Here is a 27,294-nt window from a genome sequence, read left to right as displayed (position 1 = left end):
GGGGGTCCCCGATGATTTGGATAGATGGTACATAGTAGCTGAGGATGTGGAGATCGAGCTGAAATGGAGCGAACTCCGAGGAAGGCGGATGGGGGACCAGTCATCCTCTCTCTACCGTAAGGGGGCGGCCAAGATGACTGGCGGGAAGACCGAATTCAAACCCAAGGTAGCAGCGCCAGTAATGTTCCGCGAAAAGAAAGATGGATCCTTCAGATTAGTTGTTGATTATAGAAACATGAACGCCATTTGCGTGGAAAATGTCTATCCCCTCCCACTTATGAAGGACATGTTGGCCCATTTAGGAAAGGGAAAATTTTTTACCAAACTTGATTTAAGAGAGGCATACTACCGAGTGAGAATAAAAGAGGGAGATGAATGGAAGACAGCATTTAATTGCCCACTGGGGTGTTTCCAATTTAGAGTACTCCCTTTTGGACTACAGGGGGCCCCGGCCGTATTCATGCAGTTGATCAACGAAGTGTTGCATGAGCATCTATATAAGGGGGTGTTGGTCTATTTGGACGATATTCTAATTTATTCTGACAACATGGCCGACCATATAAGATTGGTTCGAGCGGTCTTGAATAAACTCAGAGCAGCTGAACTCTATGCCAAACTTTCTAAATGTGAATTCCATCAAGACAAAATCGACTATCTTGGATATCGTATATCGCATGAGGGAATAGAGATGGACCCGGAAAAGGTCCGGGCAGTAATGGAATGGGCCGCACCACGCACCCGTAAACAGTTACAGAGTTTCTTAGGGTTTGCTAACTTTTATAGACAATTTATCCCCTCTTTCGCAAAAATCGCACTGCCAATTACAAACTTGCTCAAAACAAAAGGGGAAATAAAACCCAAACCCTCGAAACCACTAGAATGGACTATGGACTGTCAGGCCGCTTTCGAAAAACTGAAACGGCTGTTTGCAGCTGAACCTGTGCTCAAACACCCCGACATAGAACAACCTTTTGTAGTACAAGCTGATGCTAGCGACGTCGCCGTAGGAGCAATACTCTTGCAAAAGAATGAGAATGGAATATTACAACCCTGTGCTTACACATCCCATAAACTATACCTGACAGAGTCTGTTTCTTGCTTCTACTAAGGCTGGGTCAGAACAGCAGCAAGATCATTTAAGGCTTTGTCCCAACTACTGCAAGGGTGACACCCTACCAGCGTTTCCCAACCTCAGCAGCTTTATAACGCATGAAATTTAAGTCTTGGAATTCCTCAGCCAATTAAAATCCTCGCATAGCCAAAGTTGGGAAACACTGCTGTACAAAAAGGTTCACACTTTCCCTTAACCCAGGGAGGGAGAGTCAGGAGTGAGTGGCTTGTGCTGACCTGTTAAGGCCTTGGCAGAAATGGGGCCCAGGCGTTCGCCACCAGAGATGCCGTAGAGGTCGAACTGGTAACTGTGAGATGGAGTCAGGTTGGAGACCATCGTTCTACGGGAAGCCCCATCCACAGGCAAGCTCTGCAGACCTCCATCTTCATATTGAATCAGGAAGGAATCAAAGCTCCCAGTTGGGACACTCCAGGAAAGGAGAAGAGAATCACTGGTGGTTTCGGAGATGGAGAGGTCCCCCAAACTAGGCTGATTCTCCCCATCTTCATCTTTTTTTTCTTTTTCTTCTTCCTTCTCTTGTTCAGCTAAAAGAGAAAATGGGAGAGAGAAAGAAGAGATTCCATCACTGTTAAGCATGTCCTCTCTGGATTTTTTTCTACAAAGAACTAATGGAAAAAAGAAATAGAAACCCCACCCCCCGCAATGAATAGTTGAAAGGTATCCAAAAGGATAAAGGGTAACACGACCATAGAAGTTCCTTCTGTCCAACCAAGAAAATTTATTTTAGAAAGGAAGAAAAGTTGGAAAATGAAGATAAAAGAAAAACAAGGACTGCTGTAAGAATCCTAAAATTGGAAAGGGCTACAAGTAAAACAGAGATCTGGGGAAGGAGACATTTATCGGCCATCTAGAAAATTTCCAATAAAGGTGAGCTCACCAAATCTCAGTTAACCTGCTGAAGAGGGAATATCCTCTTTACAGATACCCCCAGAAACCACTGCCATTTGGTATTTGAAGGGCTCTACGCCATGTGGAAATCCACAGGATCCCAAATTCTATCTCAGAAGGTTGCATTTATTTGTTCGTTTCAATTGATTGATTGATTATGGGCCATCAAATTGATATCTACTATTATTGTCCACATACTGTAGATAGTTTTTTTTCCCAGGTCAATAAAAAAAGGATGGAAATACACCATGATGGTCAAACAAGATGTTACAGAGAAAGAGGAGGAGGAGGAGGAGGAGCAGATGGAGATGGAGAAGGAGGAGAAGGAGGAGGAAAAGAAGAAGGAAGAGGAAGAAGAGGAAGAGGAGACGGAGAAGGAGGAGAAGGAAAAGAAGGAGGAGGAGAAGGAAAATGAAAAGGAGAAGAAGGAGAAGAAGGAGAAGGAGAAGGAGAAGGAGGAGGAGGAGGAGAAGGAGAAGGAGAAGGAGGAGGAGGAGGAGAAGGAGAAGGAGAAGGAGGAGGAGGAGGAGAAGGAGAAGGAGAGCTAACCTGTGGTGGCTTCAGAAGAAATAGGACCAATACGTTTTTGACTAAAAATTCCATAAAGGTTGAACTTGTACTTGTGGGATGGAGCCAGATTCAAAACGGTGACTTCATGCGAATCTCCTTCCACAGTCAGTGTTTGGGTTCTGCCCTCCTCATCTTTATATTGGAGCAGGAAGGAGTCAAATCTCCCCGTGGAGATGGTCCAAGAGAGAAGAACAGAGTTGCTGGTGGCCTCAGAGATAGAGAGTTCTCCTAAAGAGGGCTTTGGTGTAGCTTCTTTCTTTGTGGTGGATGCTGGGAGCAGAAAGGGAAAACAGGAATGAAAATAGTGTCTGGTGAGTAATACGAATCAAAGCCAGCTGGGTGGCCTTGGGCTAGTCCCTCTCTCTCTCAGCCCTAGGAGGAAGGACACAACACTTCTGAAATCTTGTCAAGAGGACTGCAGGGACTTCCATGCAGTTGCTAGGAGTCAATGTTGACCCAAACACACAAATTACACATATGCATTGTGCATCTACATTTATCCCTTCTGTTGTCTGTCCTCCTCCTTCTCCTCCTTCTCTTTCTCCTCCTTCCCCTTCCCCTTCTCCCTTCCCTTCCAACTATAGGTTGCCCCAATCTGAACAACTTTGGCCAGCATGTATGAGCAATACAAAGAATGAATATCTTCTGTGTTAAAACAAATAACGCTCACTATAGTTGTAAGAGAAAGCAATCACTAAGAGTAAAAAAGCAGATGTGCTTCAGAAACACAACCCTAACCCTAACTCTGTTAACCCTGAAAGGAGCTTGGCTGAAGCCATCTTGGAGGCTCCAGGGTTGCCACATACCGGTGGGAGGGGGGGAGAGAATAGTTAGATGGGGTTTTGTAGCCAAAACAATAAAGATTTCCTGTGGGAACCAAGGACATTCGCACAGGTGGCTGGCCAGAGGAGGAGACAGTAACCCTAGCGACTGGCCAGCACTTGGATTGGACAATGTGACCAGTGACTGGGGGGGAGAAAAGGAATACTTTTTACTGTTAATCAGGTGACAGCTGGGGGAAAACTCAAGAGTCGGCTTTCATCAGTTTGATGCATCCAATAAATCATTCTTTGAGGAACTTGCCTGCCTCAGAGTTTTGTTTTCTATGGGTGCTTTACTTGGAATGCTGACAGGCCCACTGCAGGGATGGCATTCACTTATCTTCGCTACCGGTTCGCAAATGTGAGCGCGTGTGCGCGCACGCTCACTTTGCTCGCACGCACCACCGCCACATATGCGCAGGACCTTCTGCGCATGTGCAAAGCATCAAAAATGGGATGTGATGACGTGCGGGCGAGTGGGTGGAGCCTCCAGCTGCCACCGCTACCGGTTAGCCCGAACCGGATAGAACCTGCTGAATACCACCACTGGCTCACTGAAAGAAAATAGATACCTCCGCACTAAAAACAGGAACCCGAAAAAGGCACAGTTCTAGGGAAAGCTGACCTGTGATGGTATCAACAGAAACGGGGCCCAGGCGCTTACGACCAGAAAGCCCATAAAGGTTGAACTTGTATTTGCGAGATGGAACCAGGTCGGGGATGGTGATCTCACGCAAATCTCCTTCCACCGGAATTGCCTGGGGCTGGCCCTCAGCGTCCTTGTACTGAATTGCAAAAGAGTCAAAGCGCCCCGTGAGGACGGTCCAGGACAGACGGACAGAATTGCTAGTGATCTCTGAAGCAGAGAGCTCTCCTAGGCTGGGAGGAATCACGGGGTCCTGTAGATCCGGTGTTGCTAGGAGAGGAAGGAAGAAGGAAGGGCTGATGAATTTTTGGATGAGTTAAAGTTGCCAAGTTTAAAAAAAAAAATGTGTTGTACGGGCAGTCCTCGACTTACGACCGTAATTAAGCCCAACATTTCTTTTTGCTAAATGAGAAATATGTTAAGTGCATTTTGCCCCATTTTACGCCTTTCTTGCCACAGTTGTTAAGTGAATCACTGCAGTCATTCAGTTTAGTAACAACACATTGGTTAAGTGAATTTGGCTTCCCCATTGACTTGGTTTGTCAAAACATCGCAAGAAATGACCACGTGACCTGGGACACTGCAACAGTCATAAATATGAGTTAGTTGCCTAGTGTCTGAATTTGAATCACATGACCCATAATGCCATAAAAATCATAAGTGTGAAAAACAGTCATAAGTCACTTATTGCAGTGCCTTGTAACTTTGACCAGTCACTAAATGAACTGTTGTAAGTCGAGGACTACCTGTATATTAGAAGAAGAAACAGTGATGGCTCCAGTAACCGCCCTATAATATCCACCCTTGACATCACCAGCTTTCTGGGGCAGCCATTATTTAGACCTTTATAAAGGAATCACAGTACAGTACAGGTGGTCCTTGACTTACAACCACGATTGAGCCCAAAATTTCTGTTGTTAAGCGAGACATTTGTTAAGTGAACTTTGCCTCATTTTACGACCTTTCTTGCCTCAGCTGTTAAGTGAATCACTGCCGTTGATAAATTAGCAAGTCAGCTATTAAGGGAATCTGGCTTCCCCATTGACTTTGCTTGTCAGATGGTCGCAAAAGGAGATCACGTGATCTTGGGGCGCAGCCACGGTCACAAACATGACCATACAAATGTGATCATGGGGATGCTGGAAAGGTCATAACCAGTGGTGAAATTCAGCCGGCTCTATCCAGATCACACAATCCGGTAGCGCTGGCGGTGGGAGCCTCCGCCCACCCGCCCGGATGTCATCACGTCCCGTTTTTGACCCTCTGCGCATGCACAGAGCCTGCATGGGGGAGGCATGTGCGGCCGCTCACATTTATAGCGAAGGTAAGTGAATACCATCCCTGGTCGTAACTGTGAAAAACGGTCTTAAGTCACTTTTTTCAGTGCCGTTGCAACTTTGAACGGTCACTAAACGAACTATTGTAACTCGAGGACTACCTGTATCGCATCAACCTTAACTTCCCTGCCCCAATATGGATGTTTTTAGAAACTGACTGACTTCAAAGTTATTAAAAGAGGCTTCCCTTGCTGACCTGTGATGGCATCGGCAGAAATGGGTCCAAAACGCTTACGACCAGAGACTCCATAGAGATTAAATTTATATCTGCGGGCGGGAGTCAGATTGGGGAGGACGATTTGATAAGTGTTCCCTTCCACGGGGACGGCTTGGGGCTTGCCATCCATGTCCTTGTATTGGATCATAAAAGAGTCAAAACTCCCGGAGTGGACTGTCCACGAGAGAAGTGCAGAATTGTGGGTAATATTGGAAACAGAAAGCTCTCCCAAGCTGGGCTGAACCAGTGGTGTCGTGGCTAACGGGGCTGAAAAAGAGAGAAGACATAAAGGAGGATAAAGATACAACCGAACGGAAGAATTAACGGAAACAAGATATTTCACTTCTGTTACTAGATATGATGGTTACAGGTACTCCTAGACTTACGACCACAACTGAGCAGAAAATTTCTGTTGCTAAGTGAGACCCCATTTTTTTGCCCCCATTTTACAACCTTTCTTGCCACGAGTTGTTTGTTTGTTTTGTTTTGTTTGTTTTATTAAATTTATATACCGCCCTACTCCCGAAGAACTCAGGGCGGTGAACAGGCACAGAATAAAATACATAAATACAAAAGTTAGAAACATAATTAAAACCAAATTAAATAATTTAGCCCAAGACAATTAAAAATCCCAATAATTTAAAACAAATTAAAATTTCAATTTAAAAATTTAAAAGAAAGGGGAGAAAATTAGGCCAGGCCGGCTTGCTGGAATAGGATGTTGAATAGCTGTTAAATCTATATAGATTTAATAGATATAATAGATTGTTAAATCAATCCCTGCAGTTGTTAAGTTAGTAACATGGTTAATCTGGTTTCCTCATAGACATCTGGCTCTGGTGGACTGGTGCCATAAAAATAACCTGGTTTTTGAATGTTAACAAAAAGGAGATCACTGTTGATTTTAGTCATACTCTACTTTGTATCAAGGCTGAAGCTGTGGCAGTGGTGAACAGTATTAAGTTTCTGGGGTGCAGATCAGAGGTTGTATTCAGCAGGTTCTGACCAGTTCTGGAGAACTGGTAGCGGAAATTTTGAGTAGTTCGGCGAACTGGTAAATACCACCTCTGACTGGCCCTGCCACCATCTATTCTCTGCTTCCCAAGTCCCAACTGATCGGGAGGAAATGGGGATTTTGCAGTAACCTTTCCCTGGAATGGGGAGGGAATGGAGATTTTACAGTATCCTTCCCCTGCCATGCCCACCAAGCCATGCCCACCAAGCCATGCCCACCAAGCACCGCCCACAGAACCAGTAGTAAAAAAAATTGAATACCACCACTGCTGCAGATAACAATCTGACTTGGTCTCTTCATACCTCATAAATCAGCAAAAAACTGGCAAGAATTTAAAAAGTTCAGGTTGACTCACATGTACAAGAGTTACTATCAAAACAATCCAATATGTGTTAGGGAAAAAAAAATCCCTTGTGCTACAGTAATACTGTCTCTAGGGAAAATAAAAATAAAAGGAGGAATTTTCCATGTAGAAAATTAAAATTATAATTCAATATCTGAAAAGTGTCCAGCTACATTGACTCCTGAAGCTGACCTGTGGTGGCATCGGTAGAGAGGGGCCCAGAGCGTTTGCGCCCAGAGACTCCATAGAGGTTGAACTTGTATCTGCGGGAAGGAACCAGGTTGGTCACCGTGACTTCGTTGGAGCCTCCCTCCACAGGTAACGCTTGGGGTTGACCATCTGCATCTTTGTATTGGACCAGGAAGGAATCAAAGCTCCCAGTGGGAACGGTCCAATGGAGACGAACAGAATCACTTGTGACATCAAGGACGGAAAACTCCCCTAGGCTGGGCTGCACAGGAATCGGCTCCTCTGTGGCTGTAAGGCGAGCTAAAATAAGGAAATAATAGAAAAGGCTAACTTATAATTTCCCTGGTCTTTGTGATAACACTCAAATGATGGAACCATCAGTAAAAAAGTTGCTAGTTAAGAAAATCAAGAATGATAATATGGAAGAATAACATTTGAAGAACCCTCAGCCATGCCATCTCCTGAAACTGACCTGTGGTGGCATCGGTAGAGAGGGGCCCGGAGCGTTTGCGCCCGGAGACTCCATAGAGGTTGAACTTGTATCTGCGAGAAGGAGTCAGGTTGGTCACTGTGACTTCATGGGAGTCTCCCTCCACAGGTAACGCTTGAGGTTGGCCATCTGCATCCTTGTACTGGACCAGGAAGGAGTCAAAGCTCCCAGTGGGAACGGTCCAATGGAGACGCACAGAATCAGTTGTGATGTCTACGACCGAGAGCTCCCCTAGGCTGGGTTGGATGGGAACTGCCTCCCTGGAGCCTGTGATGTGGAGGTAAAGAATTGTTACAATTGTGTTGATGTTCTGGATGCCATCGAGCAGCAAATATACTATTTCTAAGGAAACCAATAGTGTAGTGTAGTGTAGAATAGAATGGATAGGAATAGGAATAGGAATAGGAATAGGAATAGAATAGAATAGAATAGAATAGAATAGAATAGAATAGAATAGAATAGAATAGAATAGAATAGAATAGAATACTTTATTGGCCAAGTTTGATTCGACACACAAGGAATTTGTCTCCGGTGCTTAAGCTCTCAGTGTACATACAAACAACAAAGTAATATAATCATAAAATAACAAGAGAAGAAGGTAGTAGAAAAGATGAGAAGGATAGTAGTAATACAACCATACTACATGATGCTACAATATTTTAAAATCTCCCAGGCAGAATGTCTGCTGAAGCTCACCAGTGGTAGTAGCATCAATGGAGAGTGGGCTGGTGTATTTGTCCCCGGAAATTCCATAGAGGTTGAACTTGTATCTGTGGGAAGGAACCAGGTTGGTCACTGTGACTTCAGTGGAGCCTCCCTCCACAGTCAACACTTGGGGTTGGCCATCTGAATCCCTGTACTGGATTAGGAAGGAATCAAAGCTCCCGGTGGGGACGGTCCAATGGAGACGGACAGAATCGCTTGTGACGTCAAGGACGGAGAGCTCCCCCAGGGTAGGTTGGACAGGAATTGGTTCCTCTGCATCTGAAGGTGGTTCTAAATCAGATAAAGAGAGCAGCCACAAAAGACACGCCATTTAGTATAACTCTTTCAACCTTGCTAAGAAAAATTAAGTACGGCAGCAACGTGTTTAAATAAACAGGAGGCTTCATGCAAAGGGTTGGGAGAAGATGCTTCCATATTTAGAGGAAGGAATGAAGAACCCTTAGGAAATGATATCAGACTGATCATGTGTAAGGAAGAAAATCCTCACTTGTGTGTCATTGTATAGTTAGGGGAGGAAAAAAAACCCCCATAAAAAAAGTATTTAAAACTTTATGCTTGGTCTGACTATTCTGATTAAAGAAAAGAACTGTTGTGGCTCCATTACCTGAGCCTGTGTCATCGGCAGGAGAGGACTCCGAGAGTGAAGGAGAGGAGTTGGCAAGGTCTCCCTCTCCAGGACCCTCCTCTCTGGCAATGCCTTCGGTGTCCGCTGAAGGTCAAGAGATAGGGCCGGGGCCAAGCACGTCCACACAGCCACAGGTGGACAGTAATGAGGGAGATGAGTCTTGGCTGGATCCTCGGCAGCGTCGCAGAGATAAGCGCGCGCAACAGAAGAAGAGGCGTGCCAGAGATTAAGCTGAGTCACTGGACCACACCCCACAGGGTATAAAAGGGAGTGAGGTGGCCATTCAGACTCTGTGACGGACAAAACTAACTACTATCGAGTCACATTGCATCTTTGGAAACAGCATTATCTGCCTTGGATTTAATTACGGACTGGACAATTCTTGAACTGTGTGTATCTTGTTTATGAGTAAAGTTCTTGGCAAGCAGCTACTAGGTTGCTGCCAAGCCTCTTATCGGAAGAATTGGTTGTCTGCCAGTTTATTTAACCCCGTGAGACGGGGACAGAACAAGAACATACCGTATTTTTCGGAGTATAAGACGCAGCTTAGTTTTTGGGGAGGAAAATAGGAAAAAAAACACCTGCCTACCAGGTATTCATCTGGCTAGCATCCTTAGTCTGAAACCAGCTTCAGCACATTAGTTTGCTGGTTTCTTATCCCCTGCTTGGGGATAAAAAACAGCTTCTAAGGCACAGCTGAGAGAAAGCAGCAATGAGAAAAGCAGGCAAAGCACGGGGAGATTGCTTCACTCGGTTAGCACCTAGTTAGGGCTGGAAAAAAGCTTCTAAAGAACAGCTGAGAGTCAGAGCAAAGCATGGAGATCGCTTCACTCCCTTGCGCCTTGATTGCTTCACTTGCTAGCGCCTCATTAAAGCACAGCGGAGAGTAGAGGGAGCAGGCAAAGCTGGGGAGATCACTTTACTCGCTAGCGCCTCGTTAGGGCTGAAAAAAAGCTTTGAAAAAGCTACAGAGTATAAGCCGCACCCAAATTTTCAGCCTCTTTTAGGGGGGGGAAAGGTGCATCTTATACTCCAGAAAATACGGTAAGTGCTTTTGTTTCCACATAGAGACTGCTTCTGAACTTTGTGCTTGATGTGGAAAAGAATGAAGATTTGACTTCGGGTTTTACCAATTAGACTGATAGATCTTTATAGAAATGGCTTGCTCCAGTGGTGGAATTCCATTTTTTTTTTTACTAGCGGTTCTGTGGGTGTGGCTTGGTGGGCATGGGAGGGGAATAAATACTGCAAAATCTCCATTCCCACCCCATTCTGGAGCCAGCTAGAGGTGGTATTTGCCGGTTCTCCAAACTACTCAAAATTTCCGCTACCGGTTCTCCAGAACCTTTCAGGATCTGCTGAATAGCATCCCTGGCTTGCTTGTATTATGAAACTGCATAATGTTGTGATTTGATGTTAATGTCTTATTTTACTGTTAACAGAGAGAGTCGGAAATCAATGCTTCTTTTTTTTCCTTTTTTTCCCCTTACTTCTCCGTCCCTTCCTCCCTCCCACCCCCCACTGCTTTTCCATTTACTTTTTGTATTTTATACTTTATAAATCAATAAAAAATGTTGACCATAAAAAAAAAAAAGAAACAACCCTTATGGTCAAAAACAGGGAAAATGGTAAAGATGTGTGATGGGACTACTTTGGCAGCGGAAGCAGAAGAAACAAATACATAAATGAATCGAGAAATAAAAAATAATTTTAAATGGAGCATAGAATCGGAAGGCTTCTTATTATCTCTGACCTGTAAAGACATCAGCAGAGAGGAATCTGATCTTCTGGCGTCCAGAGACCCCATAGAGGAGGAACTTGTACTTGTGGGAAGGAGCCAGGTTGGTTACAGTAACTTCACGGGAACTTCCATCTACGGGCAACACTTGGGGTTGGCCATCTGCATCCTTATACTGGACTAGGAAGGAGTCAAAGGTCCCAGTGGGGACAGTCCAATAGAGACGAACTGAATTGCTAGTGATGTCCAGGACAGATAATTCTCCCAAAGTTGGTTGGATGGGAATTGCCACTTCTGAGTCTGTGGTTTGAGCTAAAACAGAGATATGGAAATAAAGATTTTGTTAGAATCTCTTGTCGGAGATAAAATCCAGCAACAGGAAATTCACTCTATAGATCAATCTTTTAACAGATTAACGGAGTTGGAAGGGACCTTATAGGTCATCTAGTCCAACCCCCTGCCCAAGCAGGAGACCCTACACCATTTCTGAAAGATGGCAGTCCAGTCTCTTCTTGAAAGCCTCCAGTGATGAAGCTCCCACCACCTCTGAAGGAAAGCTGTTTCGTTGGTTGATTGTTCTCACTGTCAGAAAATTCCTCCTTATTTCCAGGTTGAATCTCCTCAATCAGTTTCCCTCTATTATTCCTTGTCTGTCTTTCAACTGCTTTGGAAAATAGCATGACCCCCTCCTCTCTGTGGCAGCCCCTCAAATACTGGAGCACTGCTATCATGTCTCCCCTGGTCCTTCTCTTTACTAAACTAGTCATGCCCAGTTCCTGTAACCATTCTTCATATGTTTTAGTCTCCAGTCCCCTAATCATTCTGGTTGCTCTCCTCTGCACTTTTTCTAGAGTCTCAACATCTTTTTTATAGTGTGGTGACCAAAACTGGATGCAGTACTCTAGGTGTGGTCTTACTAAGGCTTTATAGATTGGTATTAGTATCTCACTTGATCTTGATTGTATCCGTTAACAAGGCTGCTTATAAAAGGAAGCAGGAATGTTTACAGGATGACCACGAGCTGAAAAGTGACAGTCAAGGTGACTTGGGAAGCTGACCTGTGGTGGCATCGGTAGAGAGCGGGCTGGACCGCTTGCGTCCGGAGACTCCATAGAGGTTAAACTTGTATCTGCGAGAAGGAGCCAGGTTGGTTACCGTGACTTCACGGGAGCCTCTCTCCACAGGTAACATTTGGGGTTGGTCATCTCCATCCTTATACTGGATCAGGAAGGAGTCAAAGCTCCCAGTGGGGACGGTCCAATGGAGTCGGACAGAATCACTTGTAACATTCAGTACTGAGAATTCTCCTAGGCTGGGTTGGACAGGAATTGGCTCCTCTGAGTCTGTAACGCGGGCTTAAATAAGGAAATAAAAGAAAAGACTAATTTATCATTTCCCTGGTCTTTGAGACAACATCCAAACTTTATTGGTTAAGAAAATCAAGAATGGTAATACAGCAATTGCAAAAGCAATAGCATTTAGACTTATACACCACTTCACAGTTCTTTACAGCCCTCTCTAAGCAGTTTACAGAGTCAGCATATTGCCCCCAACAATCTGGCTCCTCATTTTACAACACCTCAGAAGGATGGAAGACTGAGTAAACTTTGAGCCTGGTGAGATTCGAACTGCCAAATTGCAGGCAGCCAGCAGTCAGCAGAAGTAGCCTGCAGTACTGCATTTTAACCACTGCGCCATCGTGGCTCTTATGGAAGAATATCATTGGAAAACTCCCCCAGCCATGCCATATTCTGAAGCTGACCTGTGGTGGCATCGGTGGAGAGGGGCCTGGAGCGTTTACGCCCTGAAACTCCATAGAGATTGAACTTGTATCTGCGGGAAGGAACCAGGTTGGTCATAGTGACTTCACGGGAATCTCCCTCTACAGGTAACGCTTGAGGTTGGCCATCTGCATCCTTGTATTGGATCAGGAAGGAGTCAAACCTCCCAGTGGGGACAGTCCAATAGAGTCGTACAGAATCGCTTGTGACATCCAGGACTGAAAACTCTCCTAGGCTGGGTTGGACAGGAATTGGTTCCTCTGTGTCTGTAAGGTGAGCTAAAACAGAGAGAGAAGAAAAGGCTCATGTACAGGTGCATTGAAGTTGGAGATTACATCTAGGAGGTGATGGAATATTTAGCAAATATGCTATTTGCATCTTCTGGGCCCGCAAGGAAATGAGAAATGTTAATATATGTATGTATGTATATGTATATATATGTATATATTTTCTTACTTCTTCGTAGGGTTTATGTGTGTTTTTCCTCTAGCCAGTTTTCCCTACGTAACCAAGGTTTTTCTGCAGCCCCAGCTCAGTAGAATCACATCCACTTGATTCTGGGCTTTTTTCCTTTCTAGCAGCCAGCAAGCTCTTCCTGCTAGGTGGGAGACCTATATAGATCTATTTCCAGCTTGTTTGCTTTCATCAATAGGCCACACCCACATCTTATGTATCCTCCCTGTAAAGGTATAGTATCTATTTTCTTACGTAGGGAAAACCTGGCTAGAGGAAAAACACACATAAACCCTACGAAGAAGTAAGAAAATAGATACTATAGCTTTACAGGGAGGATACATAAGATGTGGGTGTGGCCTACTGATGAAAGCAAACGAGCTGGAAATAGATCTATATAGGTCTCCCACCTAACAGGAAGAGCTTGCTGGCTGCTAGAAAGGAAAAAAGCCCAGAATCGAGTGGATGTGATTCTACTGAGCTGGGGCTGCAGAAAAACCTTGGTTATGTAGGGAAAACCTGGCTAGAGGAAAAACACACACACACACACATATATATATATAACAGCCATGTTAAATCCTGAAGCTGACCTGTGGTGGCATCAGTGGAGAGGGGCCCGGAGCGCTTGCGCCCAGAGACTCCATAGAGGTTGAACTTGTATCTGTGAGAAGGAGCCAAGCTGGTCACAGTGACTTCTTGAGAGCCTCCATCTATGGGCAACGCTTGTGGTTGGCCATCTGCATCCTTGTACTGGACCAGGAAGGAGTCAAAGCTCCCAGTGGAGACAGTCCAATAGAGATGGACAGAATTACTTGTGACATCAACAACTGAGAACTCCCCCAGGCTGGGCTGGATAGGAACTGGTTCCTCTGAGTCTACCAAGGGAACTAAAACAGGAAAAAGAAAGAAAAGGCTCAGTTATAATGTCCCTGGTCTTGGAGATGCAACCCAAAAGCTGGAACAATCAGTAAAAAGGACAACATTTGGGACAACCACGACCTGGATGACTGAGACAATAAGTAAAACGGTAACTTGTTAAGGAAATCAAGAATGTTAATTTGGAAGAATAATATCTGAAAAGTGCTCAACCATGCTAAATACTGAAGCTGACCTGTGGTGGCATCTGTGGAGAGGGGGCTGGAGCGTTTGCGCCCAGAAACTCCATACAGGTTGAACTTGTATCTGTGAGAAGGAGCCAAGCTGGTCACGGTAACTTCACGGGAGTTTCCCTCAACTGGCAAAGCTTGAGGTTGGCCATCTCCATCCTTGTACTGGATCAGGAAGGAGTCAAAGCTCCCAGTGGAGACAGTCCAATAGAGTCGGACAGAATCGCTTGTGACATCCAGCACTGAAAACTCTCCTAGGCTGGGCTGCACAGGATTTGTCTCCTCTGAATCGGTAAGGCGAGCTAAAGTAGCAAAATGAATGAAAAGGCTTAGTTAGAATTTCCCTGATCTTGAAGATGCCAACCAAAAGCTGGAACAATCAATTGAAAAAATTCTTGTTAAGGAAATCAAGAACATTAACATGGAGGAATAATATCTGAAGGGCCTCCAGCCATGCTAAATCCTGAAACTGACCGGTGGTGGCATCGGTAGAGAGGGGCCTGGAGCGTTTCCTCCCGGAGACTCCATAGAGGTTGAACTTGTATCTACGAGAAGGAACCAGGTTGGTCACGGTGATTTCACGGGAATCTCCCTCCACAGGTAATGCTTGAGGTTGGCCATCTGCATCCTTGTATTGGACCAGGAAGGAGTCAAAGCTCCCAGTGGAGACAGTCCAATGGAGATGGACAGAATCACTTGTGACATCAAAGACTGAGAACTCTCCTAGGCTGGGTTGCACAGGAATTGGCTCCTCTACAACTATAAGGTGAGCTAAAACAAGGAAATAAAAGAAAAGGCTTATTTATAATTTCCCTGGTCTTTGGGATAACACCCAACTGATGGAAACATCAGTAAAAAGTTTACTGTTAAGAAAATCAAGAATGATAATATGGAAAAAATATCATTTGAAAACTCCCCCATCCATGCCATATCCTGAAACTGACCTGTGGTGGCATTGGTGGAGAGGGGGGCCGAGCGTTTGCGTCCAGAGACTCCATAGAGGTTGAACTTATATTTACGAGAAGGAACCAGGTTGGTCACAGTGACTTCACGGGAATCTCCCTCCGCAGGTAACGCTTGGGGTTGGCCATCTGCATCCTTGTACTGGATCAGGAAGGAGTCAAAGCTCCCAGTGGGGACAGTCCAATGGAGTTGGATGGAATCACTTGTGACGTCAAGGACTGAGAACTCCCCGAGACTAGGTTGGGGAGGACTTGCATCCTCTGAGCCTGTAAGGCGAAATAAAACAAGGAGAGACGTGGTAAATTGTGGAAACAGCAGTGATGGTTCATTTTTGTAGTTCTGAACTTTCTAAAATTCTTCAAAACACAAAATATAATAAATAAAATTCAGGAAAGAAGAACCCTTTGAAGGTGAAGGACTTTAAAATTATCCAGGGTAGGTTTTTATTGAGAATAAATCCTGTCTTTCTTCTGAACTTTTTTTGAATGAAAAGTAATACAGGTAGTCCTCGCTTACTGGCCACTTATATAAATAGATATACTGTCAGCGCTGAGAAAATCGCAGTTTGGAAAGTCATTTATTTTGAGATAGCACCGAAGCCTGACATATACAGGATAAATGGGTACTTTTAAAAAGTATTATATTCTCATGGAAGAGGCCATTCACTGGCCAATTTTGGGGTGTATTTTTGGCAACTAAAATTCTTGGCTTTACCATGAGTATATACAGTATATGGGACAATATTTTTGAGTTTCATCGATAGTATAGCAATTGATATAATTCATTGCTAAATTGCTTAAAAAATTGGAAGGGTGAGAAAGTTTTGGTAGCCATTTTCCTGGTTTATAAGAGGTCCCCATAATAATATGAAGAGGACAATTTTAGGAAGCTTTATTAGCTCTGTTCTTGCTCGCAATCTGAAGAAACCTTGTGAACGCTTCAAAAAAATAAATAAATTAGAAATATATATCGTGGCTGCCCATTCTAGCAATGGTGGGTTGCTACTGGTTCCCCACGGACCGGTAGCAGTGGCGGTGGCGGGAGGGTCTGCCCACCTGCTTCTGTGCATGCGCAGAAGTGTTGTGCGCACTTGTGAGCACACACGTGCACCAGTGGTGGGTTCCTCCCGGTTCGGTCCGGTTTGGCCGAGCCGGTAGCGGTGACGATATGACGTCACTGAACTGGTTCTCCCCCCCCGCCCTCCCACCCACCCACGTTATTCTTACCTTTTATTTGGTCCCACCCCCAATCTATTGCTGCCTCCTGAGTCCCAGCTGATGACTAGAGGGAAAAAAACTGTTTAAACTCTTGCCACGGGGCTTCAAAGGGCCGTCCTACAGCTGATCAGTGTTAAAAGCAAACAAATGAGTCTGGTCGTAAGTGCGAGGACTGGTCGTAAGTATGAGGATCTTCCAGAAATTACTCTGACCAGCTAGCCACTCACCTAGTCACATGACCTCCAAGCCACACCCACAAAATAAGCCATGCCCACAGAACCAGTAGTAAAAAAAAATTAGAACCCACCCCTGACGTGCACGCTTGAAGAAGTAGCAATGGGTTTTGAAACCCATCCTTGCATTCCAGGTATGACTATCTGTAAGAGACAAAACCTAACCACGCCCCTCCCACTCCCAATGACCAATATACTCTTCTCCAGGTAAAAATATTTAGACAGTGAGATATGGAAAGGAGAAGAAGGCAGACAAGTTGACTTTGGTTGCCATTTTGAAAGTATTTTTTGGCTGTTGTGTTTTGGGCTGTCAATTTTTAAGTACCAGTTTTTTTTAAAAAAAAAATCAGGAAATGCATTTTTAAATATTTATCAGTCATAAATACTTAAATACTTAAAGTCATCGGCCATGAATGGTGCGAATGGGTTTTAATTGTTTTTAATGGTTTAACTTTTAATGTTTTATATATGGTTTTTAAATGCATTGTAAGCTGCCTTGAGTCTTCGGAGAAAGGCTGCATACAAGTTGAACAAACAAACAAACAAACAAATAAATAAATAAATAAGGTTGGGAAGCTATTTTTCATTAAGTAATCTGAAGGTTTTTCAGTACTTTCAGTCAATTTTTACTCATAATTCTCATCAAAAGAAACAACACCTAAAGAGTTAGTGAAGCGATTAACAATTAAGAATTAAGAATAATGAATCGGTGGAACGACTTGTCTCCAGAAGTTGTGGGTGCTCCAATACTGGAGGTTTTTAAGAAGAGATCTGTCTGAAATGGTATAGGGTTTCCTGCTTGAGCAGGTGGTTGGACTAGAAGACCTCCAAGATCCCTTCCAACTCTATTATTCTGATAGTTGGCTTGTTCCTATGTGCCCCTTCATACTATGCATTCTACTCCTGCAAAGTCCTAACTGATGGAAAGTCCCATTTCATACGTTTCATACAAGTTCCAATGTTGAAAGACGAACAGTACAAAAATCCAATTCTGCTAGTCCGGAATTCAGCAAAATGAATTTTCTACGTGATCATCTAATTTTGTCAACGATCACATGCAAAACTTTGAAAAAGGAAACAAGCAGAACTTAATAGTTCTAATACAAAACAAAGTGACTAGCATTCGGTCTCTCAATCTCCCTTCTCTGTAAGAAAATCTGCAAAGGATTCAAAATGTTATAACTGAAGAGGGAACTACCATCTGGTACTCTCACACAGATGAAATAAAAAGGCATTTTATTCCCACGCTACTAGCAGGAAATAAACTCACTGATTAATAAATTCAAGGTTGAAAACTGTTCTGCAGTTGAAATAGGTTGCAATTTGAGCACTGGGCAGTAAAATAGGTAGACAGACATGGAGGGAGGCAGGAAGGCAGACAGGCAGGCAGGCAGATAAACAGACATGAAGGAGAGACATTCATGGATAAAGACTATTGGACATGTTAAGTCTAATGAATACCAACTATCCCTGTGATGGCAAACTTATGGCATGCGTGCCAGAGGTGGCACACAGAGCCCTCTCTTTGGGCATGTGCGCTGGCCAGCTGGTCTTCGTGGGTGCCAGAGCACCAGAAAACAGCCCCCCAAAGCCCAAAAAATGCCGAAAACAGCCCAACCAGGCTGTTTTTCAGGCCTTTTTCAGGCCGTGTTTGAGCTATTTTCAGGCTGTTTTTCGGGCCCAAAGATAGCCTGAAAATGGCCTGAAAAATGGCCTGGAAACAGCCTGGAAAACGGCCTGAAAAAAGGCCAAAAAACAGCCAAAAAACAGGCCATGCGCCGGCCAGCTTTCTTTCTTTCTTTCTTTCTTTCTTTCTTTCTTTCTTTCTTTCTTTCTTTCTTTCTTTCTTTCTTTCTTTCTTTCTTTCTTTCTTTCTTTCTTTCTTTCTTTCTTCAAATTTCTATACCGACCTTCTCCTTTCGGACTCAGGGCGGTGAACAGCCAGAAATAAAACATTTTATATACAAAAGTTAAAATAAATTTAAAATAATTAAATAAATTTGGCCCATTAAAACATTCCAATTAAAAGCCATATCAAAATTTATTAAAACCAATCATAAAATCAGGACAGTCCGGCTAACTGAAAAAAATAGGTTTTGAGGGCCCGACGAAAAGTCCAGAGGTCTGGGATCACTCGTATCTCTGGGGGTAGATTGTTCCAGAGGGTGGGTGCTACCACAGAGAAGGCTCTCCCCCTGGGGTCTAGTCTTCAGGTGTCCGATGGTCTGGTGCACCCAAAAACCAGATGGCCAACGTGCATGTGCCTGCCGCAAACCCGAAGACCAGCTGGCTCACACATGCAGACCAGCTGGCTGGTCTTCAGATTTCTGGTGCTCCGGCACATGCACATGCACACAAATTCCGGTTTGTCCACTCGGTGCCAAAGGTTCAGCATCACTGAACTATGCACTTAGAACTTTATAATTTGATTGGAGAAGAAGCCTCCTCATTGCTCATAGGTTAGAAATCTGGCGCATCATAGGAAAGAAATGAATCATTCAGTCACAAGCTGATTATGTGACTTCTCAAACTCATGGCTATACAATCAGGCACAAAATAACAACAACAAGAACAACAACAACAAAAGGAAAAGGAAAAGTCAAACAGGAAAGGAAAACCACCAAATACTGTATATGAAGAAAGTCTAACAGAGGGAATATGAAACAAGGAATTGCAAAACAGGGGAACCATCTCGCCTATCCATGCTGCCAACTGAGAGGAAAGAATGTTAAAATGAGCCTGCAATTTCTTAAAGGCTACATAAGTTGATACCCGAAGCTGACCTGTGGTGGCATCAGTGGAGAGAGGGCTGGAGCGTTTACGCCCAGAGATTCCATAAAGGTTGAACTTGTATTTGTGTGAAGGAGCCAGGTTGGTCACAGTGACTTCTTGAGAGCCCCCATCTATAGGCAGGGCTTGGGGCTGGCCATCTGCATCCTTGTACTGGACCAGGAAGGAGTCAAAGTTTCCAGTGGGGACAGTCCAATAGAGACGGACAGAATCGCTTGTGACATCAAGAACTGAGAACTCCCCCAGGCTGGGTTGGATAGGAATTGGTTCCTCTGAGTCTGCCAAGCGAACAAAAACAGGGAAAAGAATAAAAAAGTTTAGTTAAAATTTCTTTGGTCTTGAAGGTGTCACTCAAGAACAGGAACAATCAGTAAAAAGATTTCTTGTTAAGGAAGTCAAGAACGTTAATATGGAAGAGTAAACATCCAAAGAACCCTCAGTCCAGTGGTGAAATCCAATTTTTTTTACGAACAGTTCTATTGGCAAGGCTTGGTGGGCGTGGCATGTCTTGGTGGGTGTGGCAGGGGAAGGATACTGCAAAATCCCATTCCCTCCCCACTCCTGGGGGAAGGATATTGCAAAATCTCCATTCTCACCCCACTCTGGGGCCAGCCAGAGGTGGTATTTGCCGGTTCTCCGAACTACTCAAAATTTCCACTACCGGTTCTCCGAACTGCTCAAAATTTCTACTACCGGTTCTCCAAAACCTGTCAGAACCTGATGGATTTCACCCCTGACCCAGTCACAGTGTATCTTGAAACTGACCTGTGGTGGCCTCTGTAGAGAGGGGCCTGGAGCGTTTACGCCCAGAGACTCCATAAAGGTTGAACTTGTATTTGCGAGAAGGAACCAGGTTGGTCACAGTGACTTCGTTGGAGCCTCCTTCCACAGGTAACGCTTGGGGTTGGCCATCTGCATCCTTGTACTGGACCAGGAAGGAATCAAAGCTCCCAGTGGGAACGGTCCAATGGAGACGAACAGAATCACTTGTGACATCAAGGACGGAAAACTCCCCTAGGCTGGGCTCCACAGGAATTGGCTCCTTTGAATCTGTAAGGTGGGCTAAAAAAAGGAAATAAAAGAAAAAACTACCGTAACTCATAGTTTCCCTGGTCTTTGAGATAACACCGAAGCACTGGAATCATCAGTAAAAAGGTTGCTGGTTAAGAAAATCAAGAATGGTAAAATGGAAGAATAACATCTGAAGAATCCCCAGCCATGCCATCTCCTGAAACTGACCTGTGGTGGCATCAGTAGAGAGGGGCCCGGAGCGTTTGCGCCCGGAGACTCCATAGAGGTTGAACTTGTATCTGCGAGAAGGAGCCAGGTTGGTCACTGTGACTTCACGGGAGTCTCCCTCCACAGGTAATGCTTGAGGTTGACCATCTGCATCCTTGTACTGGACCAGGAAGGAGTCAAAGCTCCCAGTGGGAACGGTCCAATGGAGACGCACAGAATCAGTTGTGATGTCCAGGACTGACAATTCTCCTAGGCTGGGTTGGACACTAATAGCCTCCTTTGAAACTGTAATATGGAGGAGAGGCAGGGAGGAAAGGAAAGATTTAGTTGAAATTACACTGATGTTGTAGATGCAATCCAGCAGTTCTAATGTTCAGCAACTAAGGTTTTTTAAGGAAATCAGGAATGTTAACATGTTGTTAGAATATCTTAAAATTTCCCAGGTAGAATGTCATGTGAAGCTGACCTGTGGTGGCATCCGTGGAGAAAGGGCTGGAGCGTTTACGTCCTGTGATTCCATAAAGGTTGAATTTATATCTGCGTGAAGGAACCAGGTTGGACACGGTGACTTCACGGGAGTCTCCATCCACAGGCAACGCTTGGGGTTGACCATCTGCATCCTTGTACTGGATGAGGAAGGAATCAAAGTTCCCGGTGGGGACGGTCCAATGCAGATGGACAGAATCACTTGTGACATCAAGGACTGAGAACTCTCCAAGGCTGGGTTGCACAGGAATTGGCTTTGCTGTGTTTGTAAGGTGGGCTAAAACACAGAAAAGAACGAAAATTCTTACTTATAATTTCACTGATCTTGGAGATGCCATGGAAAAGCTAGAATAGTCAATTAAAACGTTGCTAATTATCAAAACTAAGGACATTAATATGGAAGAATAACATGTGAAGAGTCCCCAGCCAAGCTAAATCCTGAAGCTGACCTGTGATGGCATCAGTGGAGAGAGGAGTAGAACGTTTGTGGCCAGAGATTCCATAGAGGTTGAACTTGTATCTGTGGGAAGGAGCCAGGTTGGTCACAGTGACTTCATTGAAGTCTCCCTCCACAGGCAAAGCTTGGGGTTGGCCATCTGCATCCGTGTACTGGATCAGGAAGGAATCAAAGTTCCCAGTGGGGACAGTCCAATAGAGTCGGACAGAATTGCTTGTGACATCAAGGAATGTGAATTCTCCTAGACTTGGTTGGACAGGAATTGCCTCTTTTAAGTCTATAATGTGTGGAAAAGAAAGAGAGAGGGAAGGAAAGGGGAGGGAGCAAAGGAAAGAAAGGAGGGAGAGGGAGGGAGGGAGGGAGGGAGGGAAGGAAGGAAGGAAGGAAGGAAGGAAGGAAGGAAGGAAGGAAGGAAGGAAGGAAGGAAGGAAGGAGGGAAGGAAGGAAGGAAGGAAGGATGGATCAGTTACAGATGCAATCCAGCAGCTTGAACATTCAGCAAATATGCTATTAGGTATGTTAATATTATGTTACAATATCGTAAAATCTCCCAGGCAAAATGTCTTTTGAAGCTGACCTGTGGTGGCATCAGTGGAAAGGGGGTTAGAGCGTTTGCGCCCCGAGATTCCATAGAGATTGAACTTGTATCTCTGCGAAGGAGCCAGATTGGTCACTGTGACTTCACGGGTGTCTCCCTCCACAGGCAGGGCTTGAGGTTGGCCATCTCCATCCTTGTACTGGATCAGGAAAGAATCAAACCTCCCAGTGGAGACAGTCCAATAGAGTCGGACAGAATTGCTTGTGATGTCAAGGGCTGCGAACTCTCCTAGGCTGGATTGGACAGGATTTGTCTCCTCTGAATCTGTAAGATGACCTAAAACAGGAAAATTAATGAAAAGGCTTAGTTAGTATTTCCCCGATCTTTGAGATGCCATCCAAAAGCTGGAACAATCAATTAAAAAAAATCTTGTTAAGGAAATCAAGAACATTAACATGGAGGAATAATATCTGAATGGCCTCCAGTCATGTTAAATCCTGAAGCTGACCTGTGGTGGCATCAGTGGAGAGGGGCCCGGAGCGTTTGCGCCCGGAGACTCCATAGAGGTTGAACTTGTATCTGCGAGAAGGAACCAGGTTGGTCACAGTGACTTCACGGGAATCTCCCTCCACAGGTAACACTTGGGGTTGGCCATCTGCATCTTTGTACTGGATCAGGAAGGAATCAAAGATCCCGGTGGGGACAGTCCAATAGAGATGGACAGAATCACTCGTGACATCAAGGATGGAAAACTCCCCTAGGCTGGGTTGCACAGGAATTGGCTCCTGTGTGGCTGTAAGGCGAGCTAAAATAAGGAAATAATAGAAAAGGCTAATTTATAATTTCCCTGGTCTTTGTGATAACACTCAAATGATGGAACCATCAGTAAAAAAGTTGCTAGTTAAGAAAATCAAGAATGATAATATGGAAGAATAACATTTGAAGAACCTCCAGCCATGCCATCTCCTGAAACTGACCTGTGGTGGCATCGGTTGAGAGGGGCCCAGAGCGTTTGCGCCCGGAGACTCCATAGAGGTTGAACTTGTATCTGCGAGAAGGAACCAGGTTGGTCACAGTGACTTCACGGGAATCTCCCTCTACAGGTAACGCTTGAGGTTGGCCATCTGCATCCTTGTACTGGACTAGGAAGGAGTCAAATCTCCCAGTGGGGACAGTCCAATGGAGACGCACAGAATCACTTGTGACATCAAGGATGGAAAACTCCCCTAGGCTGGGTTGGACAGGAATTGAGTCCTCTGTGTCTGTAACATGGGCTAACACAGAGAAAAAAAATTTAAAAAAAGATTTAATTACATTTTCCTGGTCTTGAAATGCCATCTAGGAGGTGGAATAATCATTTAAAATTGTTGCTTTCTAAGGAAATCAAGACAATGAACACAAAATAATAATATCTGAACTGCTCTGTAGAAGGACTTCCTGCATTGTTTAAAAGCACCTGTATGCCTTCTTTCCACTTCCCTCTCAACCCGCCTCCATTGTCATAGCAACTGAGCAGCCAATCAAAGAACAGTTGTGAAAGGAAGAGCAGTTTAGGGCAGGAGGGGAGAAGGAGGGAAGACATAATGGCTGCCAGGGAACTCTGCTGCCTCAGGCCTCATAAAGAAGAGGTTGAATAAGCATAGCCAAAGCCCTGGAGAAATAAAGAGGCAAACTAAAAGATAGACTGCCTTGATGAAGAGAGGCAAATGAAAGGAAGCAAAAACTGAGAAAACTAGGGGGAGAGAGGCATTTATTTATTTCCCTCAGAAGTGAAGTGAGGGAAAAGTTCTTGGAGCCATTTTCTCTGATGCAGTAAATTTTCCAGAGGAAAAGCATCCACAAGCCCTGCCAGGAACCGACAAACAGAAAAGCCAAAGTAAAAGCCACATTTTGGACTAAATTAGAACAGAAAACGAATTAAAAAGATAAAAAGACAAATTGAACTCTACAAAAAGGAGGATAGCTCTAATTGTGAGTGCCAACAGAGTCATACAAGTAGTCCTCCCTTAATGTCTGCTTGTTCAGTGACCTTTTGAACTTAACGTGATGCTAAATGAGGGGATTCACAATGGGTCCTCTTAGCTGCGCTGTCACACTGTCTCCATGTCATGTGATCACGATTTGAGTACACGGCACAATTATGACATTGCAGCATCCTATGGACATGTGATCACCATTTGTGATATTCACAGCTGGCTTTGGACAAGCAAAGTCAAAGGGGAAAGCAACAGGAGGTCTCAAATGGCAATTGGGGACATGGGGCACAGCGACCATGTAGGATTCCCCTAACAACTGCAACTGGGATTGTTACTAGTGTCATAAATCGGCACAGTCAATGACATTACGCCTTACTACCACATTTTTTAGTGATGGAAATCCAGTTCCAAATACCATTATAGATTACCTGTATAGTCCCTACCTGTATAGGGACTAAAACAACAAATTTATACAAATTTGTAATAATTTATACAAATCAGTAATAAACCTACTGGAGATACAGAATACAGAATACAGAAAAATATGAAAATAATAGTGAAATCAGAGTTTAAACAAAATAAAGAGCATATAGAAAACAGATAAACTAGAAAACAGCTTTTTAAATTGTTAATTTTTGAACGACTGAAAAGAATATGATTAAAAATTTTTGGGGGGGTTTAAGATGTTCTTTTGTAATTAAACCAATATCTCGCTCCTCCCCTCCCTCTCCAAATATTGAAGAGAGATGCCAAAAAAAAATTACAACCACTGCTGCTAGTTTCTGGTGCTTTGTGGCTATTAAGACTGGTCAATCTAGTTATTACTACTTCACACATACAAAAAAGGAACCCACGACAAGTCATGCTAGCTTAAGAAGCTGACCTGTGGTAGCATCAGTGGAGAGGGGCCCAGACCGCTTGCGCCCAGAGACTCCATAGAGGTTGAACTTGTATCTGTGAGAAGGAGCCAAGCTGGTCACAGTGACTTCTTGAGAGCCTCCATCTATGGGCAACGCTTGTGGTTGGCCATCTGCATCCTTGTACTGGACCAGGAAGGAGTCAAAGCTCCCAGTGGAGACAGTCCAATAGAGACGGACAGAATTACTTGTGACATCAACAACTGAGAACTCCCCCAGGCTGGGTTTGATAGGAACTGGTTCCTCTGAGTCTACCAAGGGAACTAAAGGAGGAAAGAAAGAAAAGGCTCAGTTATAATGTCCCTGGTCCTGGAGATGCAACCCAAGAGCTGGAACAATCAGTAAAAAGGAGAACATTTGGGACAACCATGACCTGGATGACTGAGAATCTCCATAGACAATAAGTAAAACGGTAACTTGTTAAGGAAATCAAGAATGTTAATTTGGAAAAATAATATCTGAAAAGTGCTCAACCATGCTAAATACTGAAGCTGACCTGTGGTGGCATCTGTGGAGAGGGGGCTGGAGCGTTTGCGCCCAGAGACTCCATACAGGTTGAACTTGTATCTGTGAGAAGGAGCCAAGCTGGTCACGGTAACTTCACGGGAGTTTCCCTCAACTGGCAAAGCTTGAGGTTGGCCATCTCCATCCTTGTACTGGATCAGGAAAGAATCAAAACTCCCAGTGGAGACAGTCCAATAGAGTCGGACAGAATTGCTTGTGACATCCAGGACTGAAAACTCCCCTAGGCTGGGTTGGACAGGAATTGGCTCCTCAGATTCTGCAAAGGGGATTAAACAGAAAGAAAAGGGTTTATTAGAATTTCACTGGTGTTGGAGACGGAACCCAAAAACTGAAATGTTCAAAAAAGGTTATCTGTTAAGGAAATCAAGGATGTTACTATGAAAGAATATTATGTGAAAAGTGCAAAGCCATGCTAAAACTTGAAGCTGACCTGTGATGGCCTCTGTGGCAAGCGGCCTAGAACGTTTTTTCCCAGAGACTCCATAGAGGTTGAACTTGTATCTGTGGGAAGGAGCCAGGTTGGTCACAGTGACTTCACGGGTGTCTCCATCCACAGGCAATGCTTGTGGTTGGCCATTTGCATCCTTGTATTGGATGAGGAAGGACTCAAAGCTCCCAGTGGGAATGGTCCAGTGGAGACGGACAGAATCGCTTGTGACGTCCAGGACAGAGAACTCCCCCAGGCTGGATTGGACAGGAAATTGTTCTTCTGAATTTGTAAGGCGAGCTAAACATGAAAACGAAAGAGAAGGGATAATTGCATTGATGTTGCAAATATAATATAGTAGTTGTGGGGGGAAAAATCAGCAAATATGCTATATATAAAGGAAATCAATAATACAGTAGTAATATGATTTTAAAACCTCCCAGGCAGAGAATTTCCTGAAACTGACCTGTCGTGGCAAAAGTAGAAATAGGGTTGGAGCGTTTGCGCCCTGAGACTCCATAGAGATTGAATTTATATCTGCGCGAAGGAACCAGGTTGGTCAGAGTGACTTCATGGGAGTCTCCCTCCACGGGCAAAGCTTGGGGCTGGCCATCTGCATCCTTGTACTGGATCAGAAAGGAGTCAAAGCTCCCTGTAGAAACAGTCCAATGGAGTCGGACAGAATCGCTTGTGACATCAAGCACAGACAGTTCTCCCAGGCTGGATTGGAAAGAAGCTGGCTTCTCGGGCTCTGTGGTTTGAGCTTAAAAAGGAATATGGAAGAAAAGCTTGATTAGAATGTCTTACTGTTGGAGATATAACCCTGGAGTTGAAACATTCAATAACCATGCTACTCATTAAAGAAACTAGAAATATTAATACCAAGTTACAAGAGCTGAAAAATCTCAGCACAGTGACTCCTGAAGCTGACTTGTGATGGCATAAGTAGAGGCGAGGGGGGGGGGGGGGGGCGAGCATTTTTGTCCAGAGACTCCATAGAGGTTGAACTTGTATCTGTGGGAAGGAGCCAGGTTGGTTACAATGACTTCCATGCAGTCTCCCTCCACAGGCAGGGTTTAGGATTGGTCATCTTCATCTTTGTACTGGACCACAAAGGAATCAAAGACCTTCCAATGTGATTGGTCCAATAGAGATGGACCAAAGCATTTGTGGCATCAAGGACCAAGAAGTCCCGCTAGCTGGACTGGATAGGAACTGCAAGCTCAATATTTGGAATTGGTGCTTAAAAAGAGAGAAATAGAAGTAAAAGGTTATAATAATCTTTGTGGTAGTAAAAATTAACTAGGTACTGTGTTTGGAAAACATTTCTGTATAATTTGATGTTGTTCTACTATTGTTAATTTTGAGATAATATCAAGAGGTTGATAATATGACACTTGTCTTCTTTATGTTCAGAATGTCCTTATTGTACTAGGCTTCATCCCCAGT

General features: G+C 44.2%; 1 protein-coding gene across 3 annotated transcripts in view; it reads right to left on the bottom strand.

Annotated features, from left to right (window-relative positions):
* The window catches only part of LOC117663214 (tenascin-X-like), a 135,986-nt gene that overhangs the window by 33,975 nt on the left and 74,717 nt on the right, over positions 1 to 27,294 (bottom strand). For 2 of the 3 annotated variants that reach the window (XM_060688297.2, XM_087883978.1), the window contains 26 exons: positions 26,312 to 26,608; positions 25,849 to 26,145; positions 25,390 to 25,674; positions 24,860 to 25,156; positions 22,978 to 23,274; positions 22,509 to 22,805; positions 22,040 to 22,336; positions 21,455 to 21,739; positions 20,986 to 21,282; positions 20,520 to 20,804; positions 20,046 to 20,342; positions 19,274 to 19,558; positions 15,022 to 15,306; positions 14,552 to 14,848; positions 14,083 to 14,379; positions 13,562 to 13,858; positions 12,500 to 12,796; positions 11,796 to 12,092; positions 10,753 to 11,049; positions 8,345 to 8,644; positions 7,631 to 7,915; positions 7,162 to 7,458; positions 5,591 to 5,878; positions 4,037 to 4,327; positions 2,570 to 2,860; positions 1,348 to 1,656 (listed from right to left, as the gene is read on the bottom strand). In XM_060688297.2, the coding sequence (XP_060544280.2) occupies positions 1,348 to 1,656; positions 2,570 to 2,860; positions 4,037 to 4,327; positions 5,591 to 5,878; positions 7,162 to 7,458; positions 7,631 to 7,915; positions 8,345 to 8,644; positions 10,753 to 11,049; positions 11,796 to 12,092; positions 12,500 to 12,796; positions 13,562 to 13,858; positions 14,083 to 14,379; positions 14,552 to 14,848; positions 15,022 to 15,306; positions 19,274 to 19,558; positions 20,046 to 20,342; positions 20,520 to 20,804; positions 20,986 to 21,282; positions 21,455 to 21,739; positions 22,040 to 22,336; positions 22,509 to 22,805; positions 22,978 to 23,274; positions 24,860 to 25,156; positions 25,390 to 25,674; positions 25,849 to 26,145; positions 26,312 to 26,608 (7,644 nt within the window). The remainder of the gene's footprint in view (positions 1 to 1,347; positions 1,657 to 2,569; positions 2,861 to 4,036; positions 4,328 to 5,590; positions 5,879 to 7,161; positions 7,459 to 7,630; positions 7,916 to 8,344; positions 8,645 to 10,752; positions 11,050 to 11,795; positions 12,093 to 12,499; positions 12,797 to 13,561; positions 13,859 to 14,082; positions 14,380 to 14,551; positions 14,849 to 15,021; positions 15,307 to 19,273; positions 19,559 to 20,045; positions 20,343 to 20,519; positions 20,805 to 20,985; positions 21,283 to 21,454; positions 21,740 to 22,039; positions 22,337 to 22,508; positions 22,806 to 22,977; positions 23,275 to 24,859; positions 25,157 to 25,389; positions 25,675 to 25,848; positions 26,146 to 26,311; positions 26,609 to 27,294) is intronic. The other variant, XM_087883979.1, reaches the window with a different exon arrangement.

This window comes from Pantherophis guttatus, chromosome 2, assembly GCF_059756535.1.
Source record: "Pantherophis guttatus breed Tessera chromosome 2, ASM5975653v1, whole genome shotgun sequence".
NCBI lineage: Eukaryota > Metazoa > Chordata > Lepidosauria > Squamata > Colubridae > Pantherophis > Pantherophis guttatus.
The sequence above is the reverse complement of the archived record's forward strand: the minus strand, read 5'-3'. Positions and strand labels throughout refer to the sequence as shown.